The 27,709-nt window shown below is 36.4% G+C and overlaps 1 protein-coding gene across 1 annotated transcript; it reads left to right on the top strand.

Moving 5' to 3' along the window:
- The first annotated feature begins 66 nt into the window (after window positions 1–66).
- On the top strand, window positions 67–27,140 carry CDC23 (cell division cycle 23). The gene is made up of 16 exons (XM_003756583.4): window positions 67–267; window positions 361–433; window positions 15,481–15,618; window positions 18,216–18,258; window positions 18,539–18,644; window positions 19,256–19,388; window positions 21,291–21,468; window positions 21,548–21,645; window positions 21,816–21,897; window positions 23,822–23,975; window positions 24,089–24,208; window positions 24,645–24,720; window positions 25,112–25,173; window positions 25,798–25,876; window positions 25,959–26,078; window positions 26,223–27,140. The coding sequence occupies exons 1-16, from the start codon at window positions 113–115 to the stop codon at window positions 26,391–26,393; spliced, it is 1,788 nt and encodes a 595-aa protein (XP_003756631.1). The 5' UTR covers window positions 67–112; the 3' UTR covers window positions 26,394–27,140.
- The last annotated feature ends 569 nt before the right edge of the window (window positions 27,141–27,709 follow it).

Raw genomic sequence — 27,709 nt, 5'->3', positions numbered from 1 at the left:
TTGGTCTATCTGTTACGGGAGGTGCCCTATAGCCATGGGGCTCCTTGCTAGGTGATCGCCAGCAAGTATCACCTCGCGTGATTGGCCGGAGTAGGGGGACGGAGCCAGGAAGATGGCTGCTTTGGTCTCCGTTGTGGCGGCATCTATGCCTTCTGTGGTAGCTCCGGGAACTTGCAGCGACTTCTCAGATCTGAGGGAAATCAAGAAGCAGCTCCTCCGGATCGCGGGGTTGAGCCGGGAGCGAGGTTTGCAACATAGTGGGAAATGGTAAGGCTTGAGGATACGGAGTGGGAAGCCGGGCCCGGACCCTGTGCTGCAGATGCCCCTTTCCCTTACTGTCTCGGCCTTTCTCTGTTTCAGGGCCTCGGAACTGGCCTTCTCCCTGGCGCCGTTGCCCTTGTCTGAGCTGCCGCCGCCTCCACCCCTCACTGAGGTAATGACTTTCCCTATCCTCTTCCCCCATCTCCGTTACAGGTGCCTGAATAAGGACCTCATCTCCCGGTCCGGAATGGACAAAACCCTTTACATACCACGTTTCTTTGACCTCTCGTGGTGTTCTCGTTAAGGAAAAAAGGACACCAGTTCAGGTACTGTCTCCATGTTAGAAATGAGAAAAACCGAAGCTCGACGGAGTAAACCGAGGGAGTAGCATAGAGTGTACGGCGGAAAGGGCCTTAGAGATCTTTTGACTCAGCCTCTTTATTTTAAACTGAAACTTGAGACCCTAAGAAATAAAGTGACTTGTCCGGAGCCATCCAGCTAGTGAGCGGGAGAACCCTAACTCAGAATGACTATTAGGTCAGGTAGTCTATTAGGGTTACCCTCTACATCTGGGACTTGACAGTTGGTATCTAGTCTCCACTTAGAAATTTTGACCTTCCATTATCTAGTGAGCATCATGTTTTACTTTAGGATACTAACAGGTTTTAAGGAAGTTTTGTCTCTATGTTGAATCTATATTTGACTCTGTAATGTGCTTCTGGTTCTTTCCTTTGTGGCCTAGTAAAGCATATCTAATTCCTCTTCCACGGACAGCCCTCCATAAATTTCAGTCAGTCAGCAAACACTTTTTAAGTACATGGCATGTGGGAGTAGTAAGGTGGCAGAGTGGATAGAGCTGTAAACTTGGAGTCAGAAAGAGTAGAGTTCAAATATGATCTCAGATATCAACTATGTGATATATCAACTATGACCCTGAGCAAGTCACTTAACTTCTGTCTGCCTAAAATTGGAAAATAAAATGACAAACCATACCAGATCTTTGCCAAGAAAATCTCTTGGACAAGTTCATGGGGATATGAATTCAGACACAACTGAACAACAGCAACAAATATGGCATATACTTTGCTAGATCTTAGTTTCTTAAACTGGTTTGTGATCCCATATGGGGTCTTGTAACTGAATGTGGAGGTCATGAAATTATGGTTTATTATTAATAAATGTTTGATTTACATAGCTACTTAATATATTAATAATATATATTATATATACATAATTTATATATTTATATATAATATATTAATATATTTATATATGGGGTCACATAAAATTTCTCAGGCAAAAAGAAGTCAGTAGTGGGGAAAAAAACGTTAAAAGCTCTTTGCAAGATGATGTGGATACAAAGAGAAAAAAACAAAACTTCCTACTATATGTGTGTATGCACATGAGGTCCATCTCCAGTTGTCCTGATCAATATCTGGATCCAGATGGCTCTGGAGGAGAAAGTGAGGCAGGTGACTTTGCACAGTTCTCCCTCATTTAAATCTAATTCACTTTCATGTCATGGTATTGCCTTTCTGATGTTATGTTATATGCAAAGTTGGAAGTGCATTCATAGTTTGAGGGAATCATGCTTCATGTAAGGTGTTTGAACTATATCTTGAAAAATAAGATTCTATGAGAAAATGTAGTAAGAGTGTATTCCAGGTATAGGGAAGAGCCAATGCAAAGACTGTAACTATAGGGCACTTTGCTAGGTGACTGCTGGCAAGTATCACCTCTTGAAGAAAAGGTTGCAGAGAAATGAGGTATAGGGAGAGAATGGAATGTTAGAAAGTTGTGGTTAGAGGAATGTCAAAAGTTTGGGTCAAGAAAGTAGAACTGAGTACTTATGTGTATAGTGAGATCCAGAATGTAAATATCCCTGGAAAATGGGAAGAAGACTTGGAAGATTGGAAGAGTAGGTCATGGGACTTGAAATTGATGGACTGAGAAGTTAGGGTGTTTGAGGAATTATCAACAAAAATGTAGAAGTATCAAAAAGGACCTAGGAAGGAGAGGAAGACAATGAGCCAGGTACTGAATTCTTCGGGAATGGAGGAAAAATGACGTAGGAGCTGTAGACAACAACTACTATGATTTGAATAAGTGGAAAATTTGTAATTGAATGAAGTCAAAAGAAGAGGTTTCTGAATGATATTCATAAAATCAGTAGCAGTGGGGAACAAGCATTGCTACTCTGTGTAGGTTGTGTGAATTAAGGTTCAGCCAGTGCTGAAGAAAATGGCAAGGTATGTTATATTCTTTAGGGGAATCCAGTTGTCCCTTAGAACAAGATGATGGAGTGTGAGAGGAAGGGGTCCAAAAAGAAAGGAAATTTGTTGACTATAAAAGTTGAATTCCAGAGAGCACAGTAAGACCTGTCAAGATTGGAGTGAGAGATTGAGCAAGCTTGAGGACTGTGAGGTTGACAGAATTGGAGGTAGAGATTGGGCATAGTTTATTTTCCGATAGTTAGTGATTAAGCAAACTCTGGATTGGGAGAGTAGTTTGAAGACAGCTTATATGCCTCCACTAAATTTTTCTTTCTCCAGGTTCTGTTAAACAATTTCATGGCAAGTGTTCTTACTTTATAACAGGGGTTCTCAAACTTTTTAAATAGGGGGCCAGTTCATTGTCCCTCAGACTGTTGGAGGGCAAGACTGCAGTAAAAACAAAAACTTTGTTTTGTGGGCCTTTAAATAAACTTCATAGACCTGGGTGAGAGGGATAAATGTCCTCAGCTGCTGCATCTGGCCCGCGGGCCATAGTTTGAGGACTCCTGCTCTCTAACATAACTGCTTCCAATTTTGTCATACTTTTTGTATTTTGCTAAGCATGTCTCCAGTCATTTCCTGTCTCTAGGTTCCTGTTCCATAATACTAGAGACTAGACCTTGATCTTTAAAACTTCTTTCCATTCCACATTCAACTTTGTGAGGGAAGGCAGAGCAGGGATTAATTATTCTCATTTTAATTGATGGAGAACTTTAGGTCCAGGGAGGTAAAGTAACTTCCATAGGTAATGTTATATTGTGACTAGATAACAGGGAATCTTGATTCTTAACTAGGTATTTGTTATATATCATTATATCATACCACTTCTTCATAGGAAAGGTGTAATCCCTTCCTAGTAATTTATATTCATTCGTGTTTTGTGTCCTTTCAGAATAGTCTTATGCATAGATCTGTTATTTCACTTTTCTACTCAATAATATTTAGTGGTTCCTCTAAGTACATTTCAAACTCCTTTGCTAGCATTCAAGATCCTCAAACCTTTCTAGCTTATCCATGTGCTCTAATTGAGCTAAACTAGACTACTCATAGCTCTTGAACATGTGCCTATGCCTTTGTTGTCAGTATACCTTGTGCCTGGAATGTCTCCTTTCTTTTTATTGCCTGTAGAATTCGTGTGCATCATTTAAAGTTCAGTAAAATGGTCTCTAGGAGGCACAGTGGAGAGAGGAATAGATTTGTAGTAGGAGTATAGCTTCTGTCTCTGATATTTGTGTGCGTGACTTAGGCAAGTTATTTAATATCCCTGGGCTTCAGTGCCCATCATCTTCAAGTGATTTTTAAAGTCTCTTCCTGCCCTAAATCTAATCCTAATTCTTTCCAGAGTCTTTTTCTTATTCTATTTCTATCAATTAGTAAATCAATGAAGTACCTGTTACATGCCAGGAACTGTGCTCAGTGCTGAGAATTCAAAGACAAAAATTATATGTTCTGAAGGAATCTGCATTCTATTGGGATATGTATGTAAAAAAATATTTGCAAAGTTAGCACTTGGTAACTAAGAGGCAGGGGTATAGCAGGAGTACATTGCAGGTTGTAGAAATGCCTGTACAAAAGCGTAGATGTAGAAGGACAGAAGATAGAACATTATGCGTCAGCAGCAATAAATTCCAATTTGTCTGGACTATAAAATATATAAAGGGGAGTAATATTTAATAAACCTGGAAAACCTGGAAAAATACTCTTGATGTTGTCAACCTGGATACTTAGAAGAGTGATGGTGACTTTCATAGAAATAGACATATTGAATCTAAGTGTCTGTGAAACATTCATTTGGAAATGTTAATCAGGACTTATCTGCTCAGCTATCAAACTAATGCATCTAAAAGTTATGATGGGGCAGTTAGGTGGCACAGTGGATAGGGCACTGGTCCTGGAATCAGGAGCATTTGAGTTCACATTGGCCTCAGAAATTTGCTACTTACTATCTGTATAACTTTGGACAAATCAGTTAACCCACCACTGTTTTGGTGTGGCAATTGGGGTTAAATGAGTTGTCAAGGGTGCCATAGCTAGTTAGTGTTAAGTGTCTAAGGTCATATTTGAACTCAGGTCCTCCTGACTTCAGGGCCTGTGTTCTTTCCATTGCGCCATTCAGCTGAGAAGGCAAGCAATTTTTCTTAAGTTTTATATATATATATATATATATATATATATATATATATAGTCATACAAAACACATTTCCATTTAAGTTGTTCTGTGAGTGAAAATACAAGCAAAAAAAACAAGAAAAATAAAGTCATCTGCATTCAGTTATTTCTCTAGAGATGAGTAGCACCTAATTAGTCTTGGATCATTATATTGCTGAGTTTTTTAATAGATCATCATGCAGTATTGCTGTGTACAGTGTTTTCCTGGTCTGTTCATTTCACTTTGTATCAGTTCATATAAGTCTTTCTATGATTTCCTGAGAGCACCCTGTTTATCATTTCTTAAAACACAGTAGTACATTTCATCACAATCATATACAACATGTTCAGCCAACCCTATTGATGAACATTGCCTTAATTTCTAGTTCTTTGCTACCCCTAAAAGAGCTGCTCTAAATATTTTTGTACACATAGGAGCTTTTCTTTTCTTTCTTTCTTTCTTTCTTTTTTTTTTTTAATATCTTTAGGATACAGAGCTAGCATGGTATTGTTTGGTCAAAGGGCATACTCTTTGGTTTTATAGTTTTATAGTTCTTTGGACATAGTTCCAAGGTGCTCTCTAGAATGGTTGAATCGTTGTTGTGGTTGTGATTATTGTTGTTGTTGTGACCTTGTCATCAAGGAGATGATGCCATGGGGCAATTGGATGGTGAAGTGGATAGAACACAAGCCCTGAAGTCAGGAGGACCTGAATTCAAATCTGGTCCTCAGACACTTAACACTTCCTAGCTGTGTGAGCCTGGCCAAGTCAACCCCGATTGCCTCAGCAAAAGACAGAGAGAGGGGATGGGGGGAGGATGGAGAGAAAGAAGGAGGCGGGGCAGGGGGGAGAGAGAGAGAGACAGACAGACAGACAGACAGACAGACAAACAGACAGACACTCTCTTTGAGTGTCAGTCAATGAGACTCAGAAAGATTTGATTTGATTCTTAAGAAAGAAATCTAGCTAGCATATCCTAAGGTATTTTGGAGGGTTTTCAGCAATGAAATAAAAGGTTTTACATTTCTTTAGCCAGAGTACCCACAAGTAAGGTATGATATACTGTGAAGAAAGAAAAGGAAGGAGGGAGGAATATATTGCCAAAATGACCTGTTCCACCTGTTCCCAGCATAGCAGCTCTACTTACAGAAGTGGTTGTTTGTCCTTCATCATCAGGGAAATGATGCCATGACATGCAAGTGAGTTGGATTTAAGTGAGGGTTGCTGTGCAAAATAATTAGCCTCACTTTCTCTTCCAGAGCACGTGGGTTCAGTAGAAAGATATAGCTCAGGATGACTAGAGAGGCTCTGGATGTAGTGGAAAACCTTGGCCTTTTTTAATTTTTAAATTTTTTTTGCTGAGGCAATCGGGAGTTGAGTGACTTGCCCAGGATCACATAGCTAGGAAGTGTTAAGTATCTGAGGTCCAATTTGAACTCCTGACAAAAAAAGTCCAATCTCAGAGAAGACCTCAGGATTTCTCAGTTGAATTAGTAATAACTGACCTAGAAAGTAGATCCAGGAGAGATAATTTAAAATTATTGGACTGCCTAAAAGTCATGATCAAAAAAAGGGCCTGGACATCATCTTTCAAGAAATTATCAAGGAAAACTGACTTGATATTTTCAACTTGATGAGATATCATCATTTATATATCATTTTAAGATATTTTCCATTTCACATTTTCTTCCTTTTTTTTTTCCATTCTTTTGATTTTGTTTGTTTCTGATGTCTCAAAGTCATTAACTTCCAATTGCCTAATTCTAACTTTTAAGGAATTATTTTCTTCAAGTGAGTGGTGGTACTTCCTTTTTTATTTGGCCAATTCTATTCTTTAAGGAGTTCTTTTTTTCAGTGAATTTTTGTATATATCTAGAATATATATTACATACATATTAGAATCTGTATATTTATATAACACTAGAATATGTATCATATATGTATAAATAGAATATTTGGTCAATCCTGCTTTTCAAGGCATTCTTTTCATTGGATTTTTATGCTTCTTTTTCCATTTGGCCTAGTCTGTTTGTCAAGGTGTTATTTTCTTCAGCATTTTTTTGTGTCTCCTTTACCAAGTTGTTTTGTGTCTCCTTTTCCCAAGTTGTTGATTCTTTTTTTCATGATTTTCTTATATCATTCTCTTCCTAGTTTTTCTTCTACCTTTTTTTTTTTTTTTTGCTGAGGCAAATTGAGGTTATGTGACTTGCTCAGGGTGACATAGCTAGGAAGTGTTCAGTGTCTGACCTCAGATTTGAACTCGGGTTCTCCTGACTTCAGGGCTGGTGCTTTAGCCACTGTGCCACCTAGCTGCCCCCTTAACTTGATTTTCAAAATCTGTTTTGATCTCTGCCAAGGCATGACACCAATTCATATTTTGAATATAGTGACAAGGTCACTTTCTATAGTCAGAATTTTTTTTTTCTGTTTATTCATTTTCCAGCCTATTTCCTGAATTTAACTCTGTATTAAAGTGGAGTTTTCAAGTGGAGGGGGCAATATCCCAAGCATCAGGTTTTTTTGTGCAGCTGTTTTCAGAGGCAATTCTATAAACCTGTAAGCTTTTGCCTCTTCCAAGATGGTGTGATATAGGGAAATGTCTGTTTACTACTCTTTTCTACTGTGACCTAGTTTGTGAGTGATCACAAGCATTCGTTTCAATCCTATTCATTTGCTCCCTTATGGTTGCAAGCCCTGCTGTGCTAGTGTTCTTCCTCACACTGGGACTAAGATCCATGACTGCAACCTAAATCTGAGTATAGTCAATGCAACAAGTTTTGCCTCTGGTGCCAGCAAAAGGACTCCTGTAAATCTCCTTTTATCTGTTTTGATCCCTTTACCATCTATAGGATATGAGAGGCTTGGAAACCACCATTGCTGCCACTGCTTCAGTTACCCCAAGGCCTGCTTCTGGGTTTCTGGGGCCTGATCTACACTGGTACAATCTGTGTAGGACTGCACTCTTCATTCACCCTTGTCCAGCCTACTTTTTTCCTAACTTTCTAAGTTTTCTTGGGCTGGAAAATAATTTCACTCTGACTTTTTGTGAGTTCTGCCACTCTAGAATTTAAGGTCTTCCCTTCCCAGATTTATTTAAAGGTACATGATGGGGTTTAGAGAAGAGCTTAGGTTGAGTCCCTCCTTTACTTCCATCTTGACTGCCTCCCAGAGTGAATCTTAAACCTTTACTGTTATTTATCTAGTGTTTAAGAATTTTGCTTAGGTTTTGCATGTGTATTGTTGGTGTGTGGGACAGTGATCCTCACCCAAATTAAAAATCAGAGACTCTTGAGGTGAAAAAGCAAAAAAAAAAAAAAAAAAAAAAAAAAAAAAAGATTTATGACAATCTCACAAGAAAGGACAACTTCTTACAGACAAGGTGTCAGTAAAGGAATGCAAGCACAAACTGCAAAACACAAGATTAAATAGAACCTGAATGCAGAACCATTTCCTCCCCACCTCCTCCCATTATCTTCTGTTGTCTGGAGGAGTGTAGGCTTATACTCTAAACACAGAAATCTATCCTAGAAACAAAAGAATATTAGTAAATAACAAACTCTTAATTTAGATTTCCTTAGAGAATTGCTATATAAGCAGATATTCTTGGATGAGAGAATCTTTACCTGAACTCCCAAAGCCATAATGGAGGAAGTACTTGAATGCTAATTGAGGTGGAAGGGAAATGGAAGGGAAATGTTCATTTAAGACAATAGAACACCTGCAGCTTTTTAACTTGTTATTGTAAAGTCTCAAATTATAGTTACAGCCCACATTCCCATGAGGGATCTTCACTCAGTATATTCCATTCATTGGGAATAAAGACAAAGAAAACCCTTTCATGAGAAGTTTGGCTAAAAAAAAATTATGAATTTAATTGTCTGCCAACATTTTCAAGTCCAAAAGAAGAAGTTTTATACCATAAACTTACATTCGTTTTTCTATAATGAATTCCTAAGATAGAAATAAAATCTTCCTCATTGTGTCTGTGTCCCCCTTCTGCACTTGTTTCTGTTTATTTTTGATCACTTATTCAGTGCCTTCCAAATGGCTCCTTCTTGTCTTTGGGATCAAATACAAATTCTTCAGTTTGGCATTTACAGCCTTCACAATCTCCATGGAGCCTGTCATTCCAGGGTTATTAAACATTACTCCTCTTTGTGCACTTCATATTCCTAACAAACTGGCCTCCCTCTGCTGATATGTAGCATTCTATTTCCTGTCCTCTTATATCTGTGCCAGGTCTTCCCTAGCCTACATTGCACTCCTGCTAACCCTAACCTCTTACAATCTCTTCCTTCCAAGCTGAGTTAACGTACCATCTCCTATATTAGGGCTTTTCTGGTCATTGGCTTGTAATGTCGGAGAAACTGAGGCAAGATGGAGATTAGAGAGTTTTTAATATTTTATTGGATTTCTGAGAGGGAGAGATTGTGCTGGGGGGCATGTTGCCCCCAGGTCTGATGTCTCAAAGCATGTAGCAGCGAATGTGAGTTCTCAATGACATATATATGCATAGCTCCAAGCTGGGGTAGCTAAACAAAGGCCGGGGGGGGGGGGGGGGGGGGGGGGGGGGGGGGGGGGGGGGGGGGGGGGGGGGGGGGGGGGGGGGGGGGGGGGGGGGGGGGAGGGGGGGGGGGGGGGGGGGGGGGGGGGGGGGGGGGGGGGGGGGGGGGGGGGGGGGGGGGGGGGGGGGGGGGGGGGGGGGTGTTAGGGGAAAGGGAGGTGGAGTCCAAACTCTGGTTAGTGGGAATCTTCAGTCAGGGACCATCAATTCAGTTCTGACAGGTTAGGACCAAAAATTCTTACAAACTGGGAGTTAAGGAGGTGTGCAGTTAGAGACAGGAAGTCTGAAACTTAAGAGTTATAAACAATGCTAATTAGGTATCTGAGATAGGACATCTGGAATCATATCTTCTAGAATGTCAGATCTTCATAGCCCTAATTATCTCAGTTCTAATGGGGCAGAAAAGGGGGTTGCAACCAGGGAAACTGGCAGAACAATTAGGGAAACTGAAGCAGAACAATAAAAGAGAACTATGGCACAACAGGCTGACTATAGCTTCCCCTTTCTAGTTGTGTATTTGTTTATTTCTTCTATAATCACTACAGCATTTCTTTTCATATTTATTTGTATTGTTTATATTTGTCATTTCTTAAGGCACAATAGTAATTCTCAGTGTTCATATAACAGAATTAGTCTGATGATTCCTCAGTTGTGGTGCAAATGGTTTTTTCCCCTCCATTTTTTGACCTTTTTGTATTTTCTATTCTTTTTCTTTTGGATCTCTGAACCCTCCCTAGATGTCCTGAAGTTTACTGGCAAGATTTGTTTTTTTTAAGAACTATGCCTTACAATTGTTAATGCTGTAAAGTTACCCATGTATATATCCTGTAAATAAAAGGCTATTAAATTTAAAAAAAAAAAAAAAAAAAGAACTATGCCTTAAACTAAAACCACTCTGATTCTCATTGATTGTCCAACAATTGGTCCTAGGCCAAACCCTTTTGGTCGTTGTTTGGGTCCTTAATTAATTAAGATTGAATGTGAATATTTTGCTTTGGCCAGAAACCCTGAGAGGCTTCCCCTCCCAAACTTAAATATGTTGGTGGGTTTTTTGGTTTTGTTTTTTTTTTACTATTGTGAAAAAGGAAATTCTTTGCTTCAATTGCTACCTAGCCTTAATTACTGAATGGGTGCAGTCTTAATCAAACAAAACTGAGACCTGTTGAAGACCTTAGCTTAAAAAGACTTGTATTCAAGGCCATCTCTAGTGTCTTGATCTAGATATGGGCACTGGACCCAGATGTCTCTGGAGGAAAAAGTGGGACAGGAGACCTCCTTCCTCACTTAAATCCAATTCACTTGACAGCATCACCTCTCTGATGTCATGGCCTCTTCAAGAACAGAGAACAAACAACAACAAGGCAGAGAGATTAGATCTGTGATTTCAGTGACATAAAGAACTCTTGGATGACCTCATCCTCTGCCAATGCAGATCAGCCTTTTCTTCAATTTATAATCTTAGGTAGTTTCTCAGAGCACTTAGAGATAAAGGAACTAGTTCAGGGTCACTCAACCATTATGTGTCATATTGCAATATTTCTAAGTTTAGTATTTTATAATTTCTTAACTTTTTCTTTAGATTCTAGAAGATTGTTTTTGTTAATGTTTCATTCATTTGCAAAAGGGGGGGGGGCTACATTTTCTACCTATTCTATATGTGTTAAATTTAGTTTCTTTGTCATTTATAAATATTAGTATTTCTTCTTTATTTTTGCTGGTAATACTCCATTATTGGGGCACTTTGAAATCTCTGGCTATTAATTATTTGTTTTCTTTTATAATTTTTCTATGCCATTAATTCTGCAGATGTTTAATATTTCTATTGTCAGTGATATGTCGTAAGCATGATTTTCTTATTTCTTTTTTAAAATTTAATTTAATATTTCCCTCAGTTACATTTGAAACTAATTTTTTACATTTGTTTTTAAAACTTTTGGGTTCTAGACCCCCAACTCCCATTAATTGCATGTGAAATTCTGCAAAACACTTCCATAAGTCATGTTGTGAAAGAAAACCTAGATCCCCCACCCTGATAAAAAAAAAAAATCTTAAAAAAAATAGTTAAGGGAAGAAAGGGAAGAGGGAGAATGTTTCAATCTAATCAGACAAAATCAGTTTCTTCTCTGAGCATGGATAGGATTTTTCATCATAAGTTCTTCAGAGTAGTTGTGGCTCATTGTACTGTTGAGAATAGCAAACTGGTCATTCCAGAACATTGCCATTATTTTGTATATAGTACATTTCACTTTGCTTGAGTTCATAGAAGACTTTCCAGGTTTTTTTTCTGAGAGCGTACTGTTCATCATTTCTCCTAGAAGAATAATATCCCATGACAATTTATTCAGCCATTCCCCAATTAATGGGCATCTCCTCAATTTCCAATATTTTGTCCCGATAAGAGAGCTTGCTACAAATATTTTTGTACATATAGGTCCTTTTTTTTTTTTTTTTTTTTTTTTTTTTTAATCTCTTGGTGTTCATGCCTAGTAGTGGTATTGTTAGATCAAAGGATATGCATGAATTTATAGTCTTTTGAGCTTTTGAGCATTGATTATTTATCAATGGGGATATAACTCTTTTTTATAAATTTTAATCAGTTCCCTCTCTGTTTGAGAAATAAGACCTTATCAGAGAAGCTTGCTTTAAAAACTTTTTTACAGTTATTGTTAATTGTATTTTCCCCCTTCTATTTTTTTCTCTTTTTTTTTACCTTCTCCCTCCTCAAAAGTGTTTTGCTACTGACCACTCCCTCCTCCAAATAAGCCTTATGTTTTATCACTCTCCTCACTTCCCATATCCCATTCCCTCCTATTTTTCTGCAGGGAATATATATACACATTCAATATGAATATAGAAATCTTACTTCCCTTTTGAGCCAGTTCTAAAAAGAGTAAGGTTCACTTACTTCCCCTTTCCTTTCCCTCTTCCCCTTCACTGTAAAAGCTTTTTCTTGCCTCCTTTTTATGTCAAATAATTTATACCATTTCACTTTTCCCTTTCCCTTTCTCCCAGTACATTCTTTTCACCTCTTAATTTAATCTTTTTTTTTTTTTAGGTATTTTCCCTTCATATTCAATTCACACCTGTGCCCTCTATATATATATTCTTTCAAACTGCTGTAATAAGTTCTAATGAGTTACAAGTGTTATCCTCACATATAGGAATGTAAATAGATAAATCTTAAGTCTCTTATGATATCAATTTCCTGACTACCTCCTTATGTTTCTCTTGAGTTGTGCATTTGAAAATCAAAATTTCCATTTATCTTTGGTCTTTTCATCACAACTGCTTGAAAATCCTCTATTTCATTGAATGTCTACCTTTTCCTCTGACAGACGATACTCAGTTTTGCTGGATAGATGATTCATGGTTATAATCCTGGCTTCATTGCTTTCCAAAATATTATATTCCATGTTTTTCAGTCCTTTAATGTAGAGGCTACTAAATCTTGTGTTATCCTGATTGTAGTTCCACTATGCTTAAATTATTTCTTTTTGCATGCTTGCAATATCTTCTCTGTGAATTGGAAGTCTGGGAATTTGACTATACTATTTCTGGGAATTTTCATTTTGGAATCTCTTTTAGGAGGTGAATGGTAGGTTCTTTCATTTTCTATTTTGCCCTCTGATTTTTAGAATATCACGGCAGTTTTCCTTGATAATTTCTTGAAAGATGATGTTCAGCTTCTTTTTTTGGTTATGACTTTCATGTAGATCAGTAATAATGATAATAATAATTCTTTTGGTTTTGCTTTATTGTATCTTGATTTCTCATAAAGGCATTATCTTCTATTTGCTCAATTCTAATTTTTCAGGAATTGTTTTCTTCAGTGAGCTTTTGTACCTCCTTTCCCAATTGGCAAATTTTGCTTTTTAAGGCATTTTCCTTGTTGTCTTTTTGAGTTTTTTTGCACTTAATTTTTCTCCTGTCTCTCCTCCTTGATTTTCAAAATCTTTTTTGTGTTCTTCTATGGCCTGAGGGCCCTCCTTTCTCTCCCCCCCCCCCCCCCCCTTTTGGAGGCTTTGGATTTTGCTTTGACTTTATCTTATGAATGTGTGTGTTTTGCTCTTTCTTATTGCCATAGTAACTTGATATGGTCAGAAACTTTTTTGTTGTATATTCATTTTCCTAGCTTCTTATTTGGCTTTTAAAACTCTTTGTAAAAGTAGGGCTCTGTTTTCAGGGTAGAGGGTACATTGTCCCAAGTTTCAGGGATTTTGTGCAGCTCTTTTTTCAGAGATCCTTCTAGGGACCTAATCACAAGCCCTCTTTTCTGCCCTGGAACTGTTAGGAATGTCCTGCCCACTATAGCTGTAAAATCTAATGTGCTAAAATAAGAGTCCTTCCTTGCTGGGCTAGAGCTGGAACTGTGTTGGTGTGACCTAGACTAGGACTGCATGCTGGACTCTCACAGACCTTTTCTGCTGACCTTCTAAATTGTCTTCAGCTGGAAAATGTTCTCTCTCTTGAGGTGTTTTGACACTCTTAAAATTTGTTTATAGTCGTCATTTAAAGGAATTTTGAGTGGTTTGGGGGAAAGGTTGGATGAGTTCCTGCCTTTACTCTGCCATCTTGTCTCTGCTTCCCTTTGTGTATTTATTTGTCTCTGTTTCCCCTTGTGTATTTATTAAGATGTCTAATATGAATTCAACTTTTTTTCCAGTAGCAGTACTGCAATTTTTAGATTTTTAGAGAATATGCAAACATAGTAAATTTTAGTCCATCCAATTTGTCTTTTACTGCATTAGGTATGTTTTCTATAGTTGCATATTATTAAATGTTTTTAATCTATTTAAAATTTAAATTTTTTTTTATAATGGAATTCATTGAAGGTTATAATTTTTAAATTTAATTTATTCTCTATCACTGAGTGTCTTAAACTTTTTCCACTCATGAATCAAGAAATTTTTATGTGATGCTGTGTATATAAGAATATAAAATAGGTATTCAAATCCAGTATTTACTGGTAATAAATCACATTTTAGTTGCAAGACCCCATATGGGGTCATGACCCACAATTTAAAAAGCTAGACTCTATCAGACTTTATTTTTTTTTTAAAGGAGTACCATCTTTCTTGTTTAACTTTACTAATCCTCTAAAACTTTAGTACACATTTGCATAATCCTAAATACAATTATATTTTCTATTAACTCTATAACTTTTAAATAAATTCAATTTTTGTATTTTCTCCTATGTGATGGAGGTTTTGCTCTAGGATTGTTTTCCTTTTTCCCATTCATTATTTTTTTGCCTTTTTTTTCCCCCCATTTCTCCTTTCTTAGTAAATATAATACTCATAATCATCTTATTCTTCTCCTTTGCATTTTTTTTCTCAAGCCTATTTGCTTATCAAAACAACTATTCTTTTGATTATTCTTCCATAATTTCTCATGATTTACACTGAGATTACAACTTATTCATAGTTGTTTGTAACTTTTTCTTTTTTAAACTTTGATGATACTCTGCTTTTTTGTTGATTTTGCATATCAAAAAATGTTCTTCCCTCCCATTAGACTAAATTCACATGGATCCTAAATTGTAATCTTTTGTGACAAAAGGAATGTTTATCTTATCTGGAAGATTGATTTTGGGGGAATGAAGTCCTATTTTTTTTTTTTTTTTAATTTCCAGATTAACCTCTATTTTTCTCCATCTTAAGATAGTTTTGAAAACAATGTGAACTATTTATTACATAGTTTTTTTAAAAAATGGAGATTTCTTGATTTCATATTGAATTCTCTTGTGTTGTGTACATCGATATTTTTTGTTTTTTTGTTTTTGTTTTAAGTTAAAAATGAGTTTAAAATTATTTTAAAGAATAGTTCAAATTAGCAATTATTTTGCATTTATATGGGACTTTAATCTTAAATATTATATGATTTGTAATATTCTTATAAACAGGTATTGTTTTCTAAGACCTTCATATCAGTCAGCAGCAGAGCCAAGATCTGACAGTTCAAAAAGATTTTTCCTGTATTCAAATTTTCAGTTTTTTCTAGGTATATATTTCTTGGTTTATGTCAATATAAGTGATGACTTTAACATTAAACTATAGGAAATTTTCTTTTTAGAAATTTGGTTGGTCTCATAAATTTTCAACATTAATAAAGAAGTTCACAGATATATTATCTGGAATCTCATTGCTTACACCCTATTACCTGTGTTTTTCTTCTCCCAGCTTTTTCTTTTCCCCTGCAAGAAAAAAACCATCTCTCCAAATTGTCTTTTCTAGGAAGATGCACAAGATTTGGATGCTTACACTCTAGCCAAGGCCTACTTTGATGTAAAAGAATATGATCGGGCAGCTCACTTCCTTCGTGGTTGCAAGAGCCAGAAAGCCTATTTCCTGTATATGTATTCAAGATACTTGGTGAGTGCTATACCAGATATTAAAAAAAATATTTATTAAATGCTTACTATATTCAAGCACTGCTCTAAGTGCTGGGGATATGAACAGAAAAACAAGATAGTCCAAGATATTCTAATTGCCAAAATTACACAAAGATGTTTTATTTGCAAATGAAAATTACTGTAGTCCTTAGGGTACAGCAGCCTCTTTGATGTTATTGCCACAAAAAATTGAACCAGCTTTTGATGTTGAATCATTTGATAATGCCAAGGACTTTAGTAGCAAGAATTTTTCTGGGTCTTTAGTTGTTGTGGCTGTAGCACCTATAATATGCTTACTGCGGTTTTCTTATTGGGCACCAAAAAGAAAAAATGTTTTCCTTTGTTTATGTAGCAGGATCTGGGATCATTTTTACTTACTTGTAGGGTCAAGTCATCCTGCTAATGATTCATTCCCTTATTTAATTTTTTCATCTTGAACTTTAAAGTAGCCCAGACATATGTTGAATAATTTATTATTAATAAAATTACAACATATTTTTCTTTATCAGTTAACTCAAGGCTCTTTCCCTCTTCATTATATGTCACTTATTTAATAAAGCAGAAGAATCTCCTTTCCCAACAGTAGTTACTTATAGCTCTCTATTTACATCTCTTAATTTTTTAGGACTAAATAAATGTTAAAGTTACTGGGTGTATAATTTATTAATGATAGAATCGCTAATAAAATGGACAATTATTTACAATATTTTAGTTGTGAGAGAGTACAGCCAGAGTAATCTTAGTTTGATGGCAAATGATTTGTTTTCTCTCCTGGAAACACAATTCTACCATTTGGTTGGCTCAAGATACTAATTAATGTCTTAAGAATTCTCTTCATATTCTCAAAAGTTAAATTCAATTTCTCAAGAATAAAATAATTAATTTTTGTTTATTTGTCTTTAGTCATCAGAGGTTAACAGTCACTGTAGAATGCATTATAAACTTGAGTTTTCTATAGACTCTCCATAAAACTGTTTTTACAATGTTTCTCCATGAATTAACAGTTAAGACAGTACTAAAAAGAAAGAAGTCGCTCTTAACTTTCTTTTTTGTATTTCTTCTTCAGAACTATTCATAGATCATAATTGAAACCAAACAAATTGTCCTTGACTTCATATGGAGAACCTCCTAGAATGACAGTTATAATACAGCTGTAACTCCAAACTGCTCCTCAATATCCCATTTGGCTCTTAAAGATACAGTAACAATATTTATAGCCTTTATGGGAGAGTCCAGGGAACTAGATGTTCCTCTTTAATTGTGGTATCAATAGGTATACAAAGGGTTTCTTATTTAAATCGCTTCCTAAATAACCCACTAGGGTGATAGAAGAAACTTAGAAATATCTGTTGAGGTACAAGGTAGCCTGGCCTATTTTGATTTAAAATCTCATTTGATGCATTTTGTTTCATTCAAAGCTGTTAAAATTGGTTGAAGGCACTTTGCCCACATTTCTTGGCCTTTCAGAGCTGTAATGGACTTTTTCAGTGCTGTTTTATGTTTTTCTTGTCATACAATGTACCTTCAAACTGTCTGATGTGTAGCAATAAAGATGAAAGAGCATCTTTTGGCAAACTCACTTAAATTGTGAGCTTTGAGCATAGTGTTATTAAACTAATTTTTAAAATTGTTTTTTTTTACCAATGTTTTCTGAAATATGGAAGATGTATTTTTTAAAATTTATTTTTAAATACACATTGATTTATGAATCATATTTAGAAAGAAAAATCAGAGCAAAAGGGAAAAATCATAGGGAAGATTTAAAAAAAACAGAAAAAAGAAGTGAACACAGCATGTATTGATTTACATTCATTCTCCTTAATTTCATTTCTGAAGCAGATGGCATTTTCTGTCCAAAGTCTATTGGGATAACTTTGGATCACTGAACCATTGAGAAGAACCAAGTCTTTCATAGTTGATCATCACAATATATATATTCTTTTGAGAGCAAATTCATAATCAAAACTTTAGAGGGCGATAAAGTAGGACAAATATATGTATTGGCAGTTGGAGATACTGTTTTGAGTGGATTAGGGCCCTTATGAAGAATTTAAGAATATAGAGTAAAATTTTATTGTTATAAACATATTTAAGAATGAACAGTAAAAGCACAACAACAAGATTATATGATGATCAATACTGATGGACATGGCTCTTTTCAACAGTGAGATGATCCAGGCCAGTTCCAATGATCTTGTGATGAAGAGAGCCATCTACATCCAAAGAGGACTGTGGGAATTGAGTGTGGATCACAACATAACATTTTCACTTTTTGTTGTTGTTTGCTTGCATTTTATTTTCTTTCTCTTTTTCTTTTTTATTTGATTTTTCTTGTGCAGAAAGATAATTGTATAAATATGTATGCATATATTGGATTTAACAGTTTTACCATGTTTAACATATATTGAATAATTTGCCATCTAGGAGAGAGGGAGGGAAAAATTGGAACACAAGGTTTTGCAAGGATTAATGTTGAAAAATTATCCATGCATATGTTTTGAAAATAAAAAGCTTTAATAAAAAAAAAAAGCATAAAACAAGAATGAATAGTAAAATCTTTTTTATTTTCCTTTACAGTCTGGAGAAAAGAAAAAGGATGATGAAACAGTTGACAGTTTGGGTATGAAGTTCCTCAACTTACCTTTTGGAAAAAAATAACTAGCAAACTGGTGTGTGTTAGGTATGATTGTTGGGCTGTGTAAGAGTTGAATGGCCAAAGGCCTCACTTTTCAGCCAAATTAAGAAAAATTTAAGGTTAATTGGTTCCTTGTAGTTATTGTTTCCTAGAAGTACTAAGCAAGTATGAACTTTTCACTTTATGCCACAGGGAGTATTAACCTAAAAGAATAAAACAAACTAGTTTGATCTTCAGAGTTTTTTTTTTTTTTTTATGTTCATAGGCCCCTTGGAGAAAGGACAGGTGAAGAATGAAGCCCTGAGAGAGCTAAGAGTTGAACTCAGCAAAAAGCACCAGGCACGAGAACTTGACGGATTTGGCCTTTATCTGTAAGTCTGGAAAATCATTGGAAGTTTTTTTTTTTTTTTTTTTCCCCCCTTCCTGAGTTTTTTTTTGAAGAGGCACAGCATAGCAAGGCACCAAGACATAGCAGAAAGGGCATTGGGCCAGAAGTCTAAAAACTTTGGGTTGAGTCCATGTTCTATCTCATTGACTGTGTGGTATTTAATAAGTTATTTAATTTCTAGAAGTCTCAGTTTCTACATCTTTCAAATGAAATCAATTACACACACATATGGCACCTGGTACCATGTGGCTTTTTTGTGAATAGAGTTCTTTGTAAAACATAAAGCTCTGTATGATAATCACTAGTGTTTGTTGCAGTCTTAAGATTTGCCAAGTACTTTAGAAATATTATCTCATTTTTATCTTTATAACAACTCTAGGAAGTAGGTATTATTCTTATTCTTATTTTATAGATGAGGTAACTGAGGCAAATGAAGTTAAGATCAGAGACATAGTTAGTATGTGTCTGAGAGGCTAGATTTAAACTAGCATCTTCCTGACTTTAGGAACTCTCAGTTAGGTCACTTGAATAATAGTTGTCATGTGAAATCTTGATTTTTGCTTTGTTCTCTCTGATGATTTTCTCACTTCCTAGATATGGGGTGGTGCTTCGGAAGCTGGACTTGGTAAAAGAGGCCATTGATGTTTTTGTGGAAGCGACCCACATTTTACCTTTACACTGGGGAGCCTGGCTGGAGCTATGTAACCTGATCACAGACAAAGAGATGGTAAGTAAAAAAACAAAATAGAAAAAGCTGGTAAGTTGAGAAAGAAGCTGTGGAAAGTCTTTCATGTGCGTTTTCTTTCTTTCTTTCTTTCTTTTTTTTTTTTAACTGAGGCAATTGGGGTTAAGTGACTTGCTCAGGGTCACACAACTAGGAAGTGTTTAAGTGACTGAAACTGGATTTGAACTCAGATACTCCTGACTTCAGGGCTGGTGCTCTACCCATTGCACCACCTAGCTGCCCCCCATGTGCATTTTCCATCCTGTTCACTAGTTAACTGAAATATTTAACTAGTCCTTTCATTTGTTTATTGAAATTTTGCTTGCTAATGTAGTTGACTCTTATATATGTTTTTTGAATTATTTTGCTACTATAGAGATCTGATCTTGAAGTTAAAGATCGCTGGCTAGTTAGTGATCATTTGTGGCTACTCTTGTTTCATGTTTAATATTAGCTTAATTTCAAATTATATTAGAAAATTATTTCTTCATATGGAGTTTTTCTATATCTAAACTTTGTTACCTTTCAAGAGGACTGTTTAGCCTTGTCCCTATAATTTAGGAATATTTTTTCTGACTTTAAGAATTGAATTAGATGAATTTAGTTGTTTCTCCAAGATTTCTTTTGTAAATTCTGTAGAAATTTTGATAATTTCTTTGATGTTGATGTCTTTAGCATTTTAGAGCTAGATTATCTTTAGCGTTTATTTCTGTTTTGTTTTGTTTTTTTTCCAGGTATTATTAGGGTCCCTCAAAGGAGACTAACAAGAAATGTGTCTCTTTCTCTCTGTCTTTTTTTTTTTTTGGCTGAGGCAGTTGGGGTTAAGTGACTTGCCTACAGTCACACCGCCCTGAAGTATTAATTATTTGAAGCTGGATTTGAATTCCAGTCCTCCTGACTTCATAACCAGTGCCCTTTCCACTGTGCCATCTAGCTGTCCCTTGGCATGTTTAAAGAGCCAAGAATTGTCTTCCTTTCTTGGATCTCTTCTTCCCTTCTCCCTTAATGAAGATGCTTCTTGATGACTTCGAAACCTGCATCTTTTCTTCTGTCCTTTTCACCCAAGATTCAATCACCTGACTCTTTGTGATTACCTCAAACTCAACGTTTCCAAAACCATACTCTTCCTTTTTCCTTGCAAACAAGCTTTTCAATTTTCAACTTTCCTTTCTCTGGCAGTGGTACCATAATGTTTTGACTTTTCTTTTTCTTTTTTCCCGTTTTTAAAGAAAATTCTATCACATCTATATACTATACAACTATACTACTATATATGTATGTGTCTATAAATACATATATACATATACATACATATATAGTATTATATATACATACTATATAAATATTTAAATATTGTGAATATATATATATATATATATATATATATGTATGTATGTATGTATGTATAAATGAGAGAAAGAGACTTATTTCTCCCTCTTCCATGCTTGAATCCTTTATTCCATTTAGCTTCATTTTCTCATTGTCCTCTTCACAATCTAGACTATTTCCTCCGAATTGTTTTTTCACTTGTGGTATCCTTTTCTTTTCTCATCTACATGCTAACCATTCTTTAAAATCTTTTTTTGAAGTTCTTCCTTCTCCTTGAAGCCTTCCCTAATTTGCCCTTTTCAGAAATTCTTACATAAAACTATTACAATTATAGCACTTAATTATGCTCTCTGGTTGATCATTGTTATTTTCTATTTTGATTTTGTTTCTTAAATTAGAGTTTAAAAATATTGAAGACTGGGATCTTATCTTTTATTTTGTTTAATACAGTACTGAGCCCATAATAGATACCTAGGAAGCTGCTGGTTGGTTATTTGGTTGATGTTTGGGAGGGAGTTGGGACATAAATGGCTAATTTGTAAATATATCTTTTCTTTGGATCTTAATTGCTGCCAGCTGAAGTTCCTGTCTTTGCCAGACACTTGGATGAAGGAATTTTTTTTGGCTCATATATATACAGAATTGCAGCTGATAGAGGAGGCCCTACAGAAGTATCAGTCTCTCATTGATGTGGGCTTTTCTAAGAGCACGTACATCATTTCTCAAATTGCGGTTGCCTATCACAATATTAGAGGTAAGTGAGGCAGGATACTAAAATGATATCAAACATAAAAGAAGTATCCTATGCTTACTGAACTCTCTTCATTATGCAGATATTGACAAAGCCCTCTCTATATTCAATGAATTAAGGAAACAAGACCCCTACAGGATTGAAAATATGGATACATTCTCCAATTTGCTCTATGTTAGGGTGAGCTGTTTTTCCTTTTGTCTTGATTTTATTAAGTAACACTAATTTGGGTATGGATATTATCAAGCTGAATTAATAATTTTTCTGACATTTAACTTTTTTTTTTTTTTTAAGACATTCTAGGGATTTCTTTTTTCTGTTATCAAATTTATTTTTTTCTCTCCCTTCAGAGTATGAAACCTGAACTGAGCTATCTGGCTCATAATCTGTGTGAAATTGACAAATATCGGGTAGAGACCTGCTGTGTAATAGGTAAAAGTCATTTTTCTAATTGGAGTGCTGTGAGTAGGTTGGGGAAAGGATTAAAGAAATTAGTCCTCCCGAAGAGATCATAAAAGAGGGGAAAGGCCCCATGTGTGCAAAAATGTTTATAACAGCTCTTTTTGTAGTGGCAAAGAATTGAAAAATGAGTGGATATCCATCAATTGGGGAATGGCTAAATAAGTTTTGGTATATGAATGTAATAGAATACTATTGTTTTGTAAGAAATGATGAACAGGCTGATTTCAGAAAAACCTGGAAAAATTTACATGAACTGATAATTGAGTGAAGTGACAGAACCAGAAAAACATCAGATAGAGCAAAGCAAGACTGTGTGATGATAAGTTATGATAGGCTTAGCTTCTCTCAGCAATTTAGTGATTCAAAGCAATTCCAATAAACTTTGGATGGAAAATGCCATCCTCATCTAGGAAAAAACAACCAAAAAAAGTCAGTCCTAGAAGTAGACATGTTAAAATAAAAGGGGTTGATTTTTTTTTTTCTGCCTGGCAATTATGAATATTCTTATGAATAGGTGTTCCTGTTAAAGTGGTAAGCATCCAAACACTATATTTCATGATGGTAGGAGAACCTCGTTTTTCCTTGAGATCATGCTTAAAGGTATTAGATTCATTTCTTAATCTCTCAGTATTAGAATGATGTAAACAAACTGAAGAGCGTTCACAAAATGGAATAGTCCTAGTAATGAAGACTTTTAAAGTAAAATGGGGGTGAGGACAATTTTGACCAGATCCCTAAGAGAATTGGTCAAATTGCAGATTTCAGGACAATAGAATGGGCCTGAGGTATCTTTCTTTGTTCCTTTTTCTGATCCTTGGAAAAATTAGTTGTGAGAGTTAGAGTTAAGTTGTTTTTTTCTTAAGAGAGAAATATTTAAAACATTCAAGAGGGTGCATGGTACAGTTAAGAGAATTAGCTTCAGGATCAGGTCCTATTTCTAACACCAGCCAGTTATGTAACCTAATGAAAGTCTCTTACCAACCTTTTAGTGCCCCAGGAATTCTTCAGGGCAATAGCTGCTGATCTGATCTGCACTGATTGAGGATGTTTTCTCACCAGGAGTTTCCTATACCAGTGAAATCATGGATATTGACCAAAAAACAAATTTAACCATTTAAACAATTCAGTATAGACAGAACAAAACTTACTAAAATAAATATAATATAAGAAAAATCTTTTATTTTTCTAATATAACTAGCTAAGAGAAAGAATGTGATAGAGATTGGGGGGGAGGAGAAAGAAGGGTCTGAGATTCTGAAGAGAGAAGAAATGTGGAGAGACTTTAAGAAAGAAAAACTGACATCCATTTGCCCGACCTTACTATCCATAGCACATCTTTCCCTGCTAGCATCTGTTCCCAAGGCACTGGTCTAAATTGGCTTCTTTGTTAGGAGCCTTACCTTTTTTTTTTTCACCCCTCTACCACTAACCAATATCATTGTTCAACCCAAATTCTTTGATGATTCCTCTTCAGTCATATCTCCTGTTTCACTCCTATACTGCCATAATATGGCCTTTAACCCGCCTACCCACATTTGGTATTTCCACTATCCATTTTTTCCCCTGACTGGACAGCTGGGGTTCTGTCACTGGTCTTTTGCTTTTTCCTATCTTACTTCCAAAGCTTCTCTTATCTTTAAATACTGCTTCAAGGTGGTTTTTCATAGGATATTAGATTCTACGTCTTGCTGTAGGAACTTTTCTAGATTTGCATGTTTTTATTAATTTTAACTGCATGACAGAAGATAGCAGTTTTATATATGCTTAATTTAAGAAATTTGCCCTGATCCAGATGAAATAGACAATATGCTGGTTTTGTCTCCAACTATATTCTTTTTATCCCAGTGAGTTTCTATTTGTAAATCTCTAGTTCTTATTTTCTTGTTGTTCTCAGGTAATTACTACAGCTTACGTTCCCAGCATGAGAAAGCAGCCCTTTATTTTCAGAGAGCCCTAAAATTAAATCCCCGCTATCTTGGGGCTTGGACTCTCATGGGACATGAGTACATGGAAATGAAGAATACATCTGCAGCTATTCAAGCTTACAGGTGTGTATATGCTGGGGTAAGGCCAGGCTACCTTAGGGAAACAAGTATTTTGTGGGTATCAGCATTGTATGGATCTATTCTCATATGCATAACAATACATTTCCATTTCTCAGACATGCTATTGAGGTAAACAAGAGAGATTACAGAGCCTGGTATGGCCTTGGACAAACCTATGAAATTCTTAAGATGCCATTTTACTGCCTTTATTACTATCGACGGGCTCACCAACTCCGGTAAGTCTGACCACTTTGATGTGGGACAATCTGATATAAATCAAGGTTAATTAGTGTACGCTGATAGTGCACTCAAGGAATCAGAATTAATAATTTGACTTGTCAAAAATCTTTGGAAATTCTTTGGAGTCATTTAAAGTTTTTTTCCTTTGGGAAATTCCAAAGTTTAGTAGTGTGATTGCATAGGTCATTTCAACTGGATCAGGGCAAATTTCTTAAAATTAAGCATATGTAAAACTGCTATCTTTTGTCATGCAGTTAAAATGAATAAAAAACATGCAAATCTAGAAAAGTTCCTATAGCAAGACATAGGATCTAGTATCCTATGAAAAATACCTTGAAACAGTGGAATAGTCCATACATTGATTTGGGATGGTGGCAGTGGTTGGACAGAAGTTACAAATAGCTGTTGACCGTAGCCTCCCTTATCTCATAGACCCAATGATTCCCGTATGCTGGTGGCCCTAGGAGAATGTTACGAGAAACTCAATCAGCTCGTGGAAGCCAAAAAGGTGCCTGGGGTTGGGTATTGGAGCATTGCATGACATTTTTGCAATTTAATAAAGGTTGGTCGGTCTGTTTCTGACTTCATTTGGTGTTAATCTGATGCATACGCCAGTCTCAAGCAGGGTACGTGCTGGGCTCTATACCTTGCCTGCTCATGTGCAGTTCTCTGTTCAGTGTCGGCCAGGCAAGGCAGTGCCGGAGGTCACAATCTGTGGAAAGTTGTCTGTGGCCAGGTACTTGCCACCTGAGCTTTGTTGGCACTTGTTCAGTGTGAACAAGAAAGTGTTCTTCTGCACTGAGCTCCTGCAGGGTTTGCTGAAGCCTGAGCCTCAAGGTAATTGTCTGCTTGTTGGTAGGCATGGGGTGGCTCCAGTAACCACTTTGTCCCTTTGGCAGTGTTACTGGAGAGCTTACGCTGTGGGAGATGTGGAGAAAATGGCTCTCGTGAAACTAGCAAAGTGAGTAAAAAAAAGACCAAACATTCTAAGTGTTTCAGCCCTATATGCTCTGGGAGTGTCTGGGAGTACTCCTAATGGGGAACTAAAGCTGTAGGACTTGTGAGAAGTCAAGAAATGTGATTTTCCCTTAGGTCAATTAGGTCACATTACTATATTATGAAGAAGTTCTTAACTAGGTGAGGTGCTGCTAAGGAACTAATAGAACTTTACAAGCAGTGCATGGATTTGATGAAAGGAAAAAAATTAATCACATATTCAACAAGGCAAACAGAAAAACTTGTCCTACACTGTCACTTTGCTCCTCGCTACAGCCAGGACAACTTAGAAACCCATATAACTTGCGATCACTTTAACAGGTGGGCTTTTTGTTTTTGTTTTGTTTTGGGGTTTTTTTTGTAGTTAAATTTCCTCCAGAACTCTTCTCATATTTATCATTAGGAAAATAATTATTCTTTTTAATGGATGTGACTATTAAATGTAGTCTGCACTGCTAATACTATGGTTGTTTACATTTAATTTTTTATTTTCATGTAGTCCAGTTTATTTTAGGCTCTGGGTCTGTGTTATGTGTTGCTTAAATCTTTGTTCAGAGAACTGTTTATCCTTACAATCCATTTCTTTCAGACTCCACGAACAGTTGACTGAATCAGAACAAGCTGCCCAGTGTTACATCAAATACATTCAGGATATCTATTCATGTGGGGTATGTGTCAGAAGCAAAGAAGTTAAAAGTCAGTGCATCTATTACTGTCACTTCAGTAATTTCTCTTCTTTTGCCTTTTTAGGAAATAGTGGAGCACCTGGAGGTGAGCACTGCTTTCCGATATCTGGCTCAGTACTACTTTAAATGCAAACTCTGGGATGAAGCCTCGGCCTGTGCACAGAAATGTTGTTCGTTCAATGATGTGAGTGCTAGTATTCAATCAAGATTCTGATTTAAACAGTTATCCTTCAAGGGTGGGGGTGGTCAGGCTGAGGAATATATTAAAAAGTTTAAAAGAAGTATTGGCTTAACTTTTTTATAACTTGAGTAACATTATTTGTTTCAGACTCGAGAAGAAGGTAAAGCCCTACTTAGACAGATCTTACAGTTGCGGAATCAAGGAGAAACTTCCACCACAGAGATATCTGCTCCCTTTTTTCTACCTGCATCACTGTCTGCTAACAACACACCTACACGCAGGGTGTCTCCACTCAACCTATCTTCAGTCACACCATAGACTACTACTTTCTAGGCTGGATTGCCAGTCCCTTATTAAGTCCTGATTCATAAGACAGAAGCTGGATGTGTTCTTCAAAGATCTTCAGTTTCTGCATTTGGATACCACTGCTTGAGGATTAGCAAGGGTCATTGCTCCAGCTGCAGGCTGATTGAATCCTGTCTGAAGACATTTTCTATTTGCTACAGTTAGAGCAGCTGGACTTTTTAGCAAGCACTTTTCTCTCCCTCCTGACTCAGAGACAAGCTGCAGTTTTTAGTCCTTTTTCCCAACCAAAATATTTTTAAGAACAACCCCTTATGGCACTTTAGCAGGTAATGCTTTAAGAGCCTTGTTTCTTTGTTGCTTGGTGGGATTGTCCTTCTGAAGCTGAGGAAGGTAGACAACTCTTTTAAGAGTTCCACTTTCAGCACCTAGGGGATGCTGTTGGAATGAGCCAAGTTGTTACAGCTGAATACTCAGAAGCAGGGTTGCTGAAACCTGCTTTTCAGGCTAGAAGGGCAAAGAGTTAGCTGTTGATGCTATGTAGAGGGAGCTGAAGCCTGGACAGGCCCTTGGTTTCAGCTCTGGAGGTGGGAAGAAAGATCAAGCTGTCTTACTCAATGAACAATATTCATTATGTTCCTGTCTAAAACAGTGTATCTCACAAGTGGCTCTCTAACTTGTCATGGAGGAGAGGGAGAGCCTGGGCAGAAGACTTGTATCTGAAGAGCCAGTCTGTTTTAATAAAATATTTTTTTAATCCAACTTGCTACATTTATTTTTCCTAGATTGGATCAGGTGATGGAACTGTCATTTAATATTAACCATGGTTTTGAAAAACTTCCTTGGTGATCTAATGTAAGGCTGTTTAAATGTAATGTTCTTTTCTAAAGTATAATCTAGTCTCTGGGAGCAGATTTCTTGGGGGGCTTCTGGAGGCCACCTTAGTTTCAGTTCAGATCAATAATCACCTCAAATACAGCCAGTTGTTAAAATAGTCCTTTATTGTCTCTTCCAAAATAGCCTGGTAAGCTTTCCTTGGTTCTGAGAACTCTTGCCACTAGTCCTTAGTCTCTTCCAACTTCAACTTCAGCCTCTAACTCCCTTTGAATTTTGGCTCTCAATCTCTCAAAGTGTCTAGTGCTTGTCCTTTTATATGCTCTTTTAGAGGTGTGAACTCAAAGGTTGACTCCTCCTCCAAGAGTGGGATTGTGGGTTCCTGACTTGTGAATCTCAAATGCTAATGTGTGAACTCTTAAAGGTGTGAACTCTAGGGATTGTGGGTTCCTGACTTGTGAATCTCAAATGCTAATGTGTGAACTCTTAAAGGTGTG

The sequence above is a fragment of the Sarcophilus harrisii genome, chromosome 2 (genome assembly GCF_902635505.1).
Source record: "Sarcophilus harrisii chromosome 2, mSarHar1.11, whole genome shotgun sequence".
NCBI lineage: Eukaryota > Metazoa > Chordata > Mammalia > Dasyuromorphia > Dasyuridae > Sarcophilus > Sarcophilus harrisii.
Note: the sequence above shows the minus strand (reverse complement) of the source record. Positions and strands in the feature narration are given on the sequence as shown.

Bases quoted from the DNA above. Each gene is read 5' to 3' on its own strand.
- CDC23 (XM_003756583.4), top strand. From the start codon at position 113: ATGGCTGCTTTGGTCTCCGTTGTGGCGGCATCTATGCCTTCTGTGGTA. The intron at 268-360 runs GTAAGGCTTGAG...TCTCTGTTTCAG, and splicing joins TTGCAACATAGTGGGAAATG to GGCCTCGGAACTGGCCTTCT. The intron at 18,645-19,255 runs GTAAGTCTGGAA...CTCACTTCCTAG, and splicing joins GACGGATTTGGCCTTTATCT to ATATGGGGTGGTGCTTCGGA.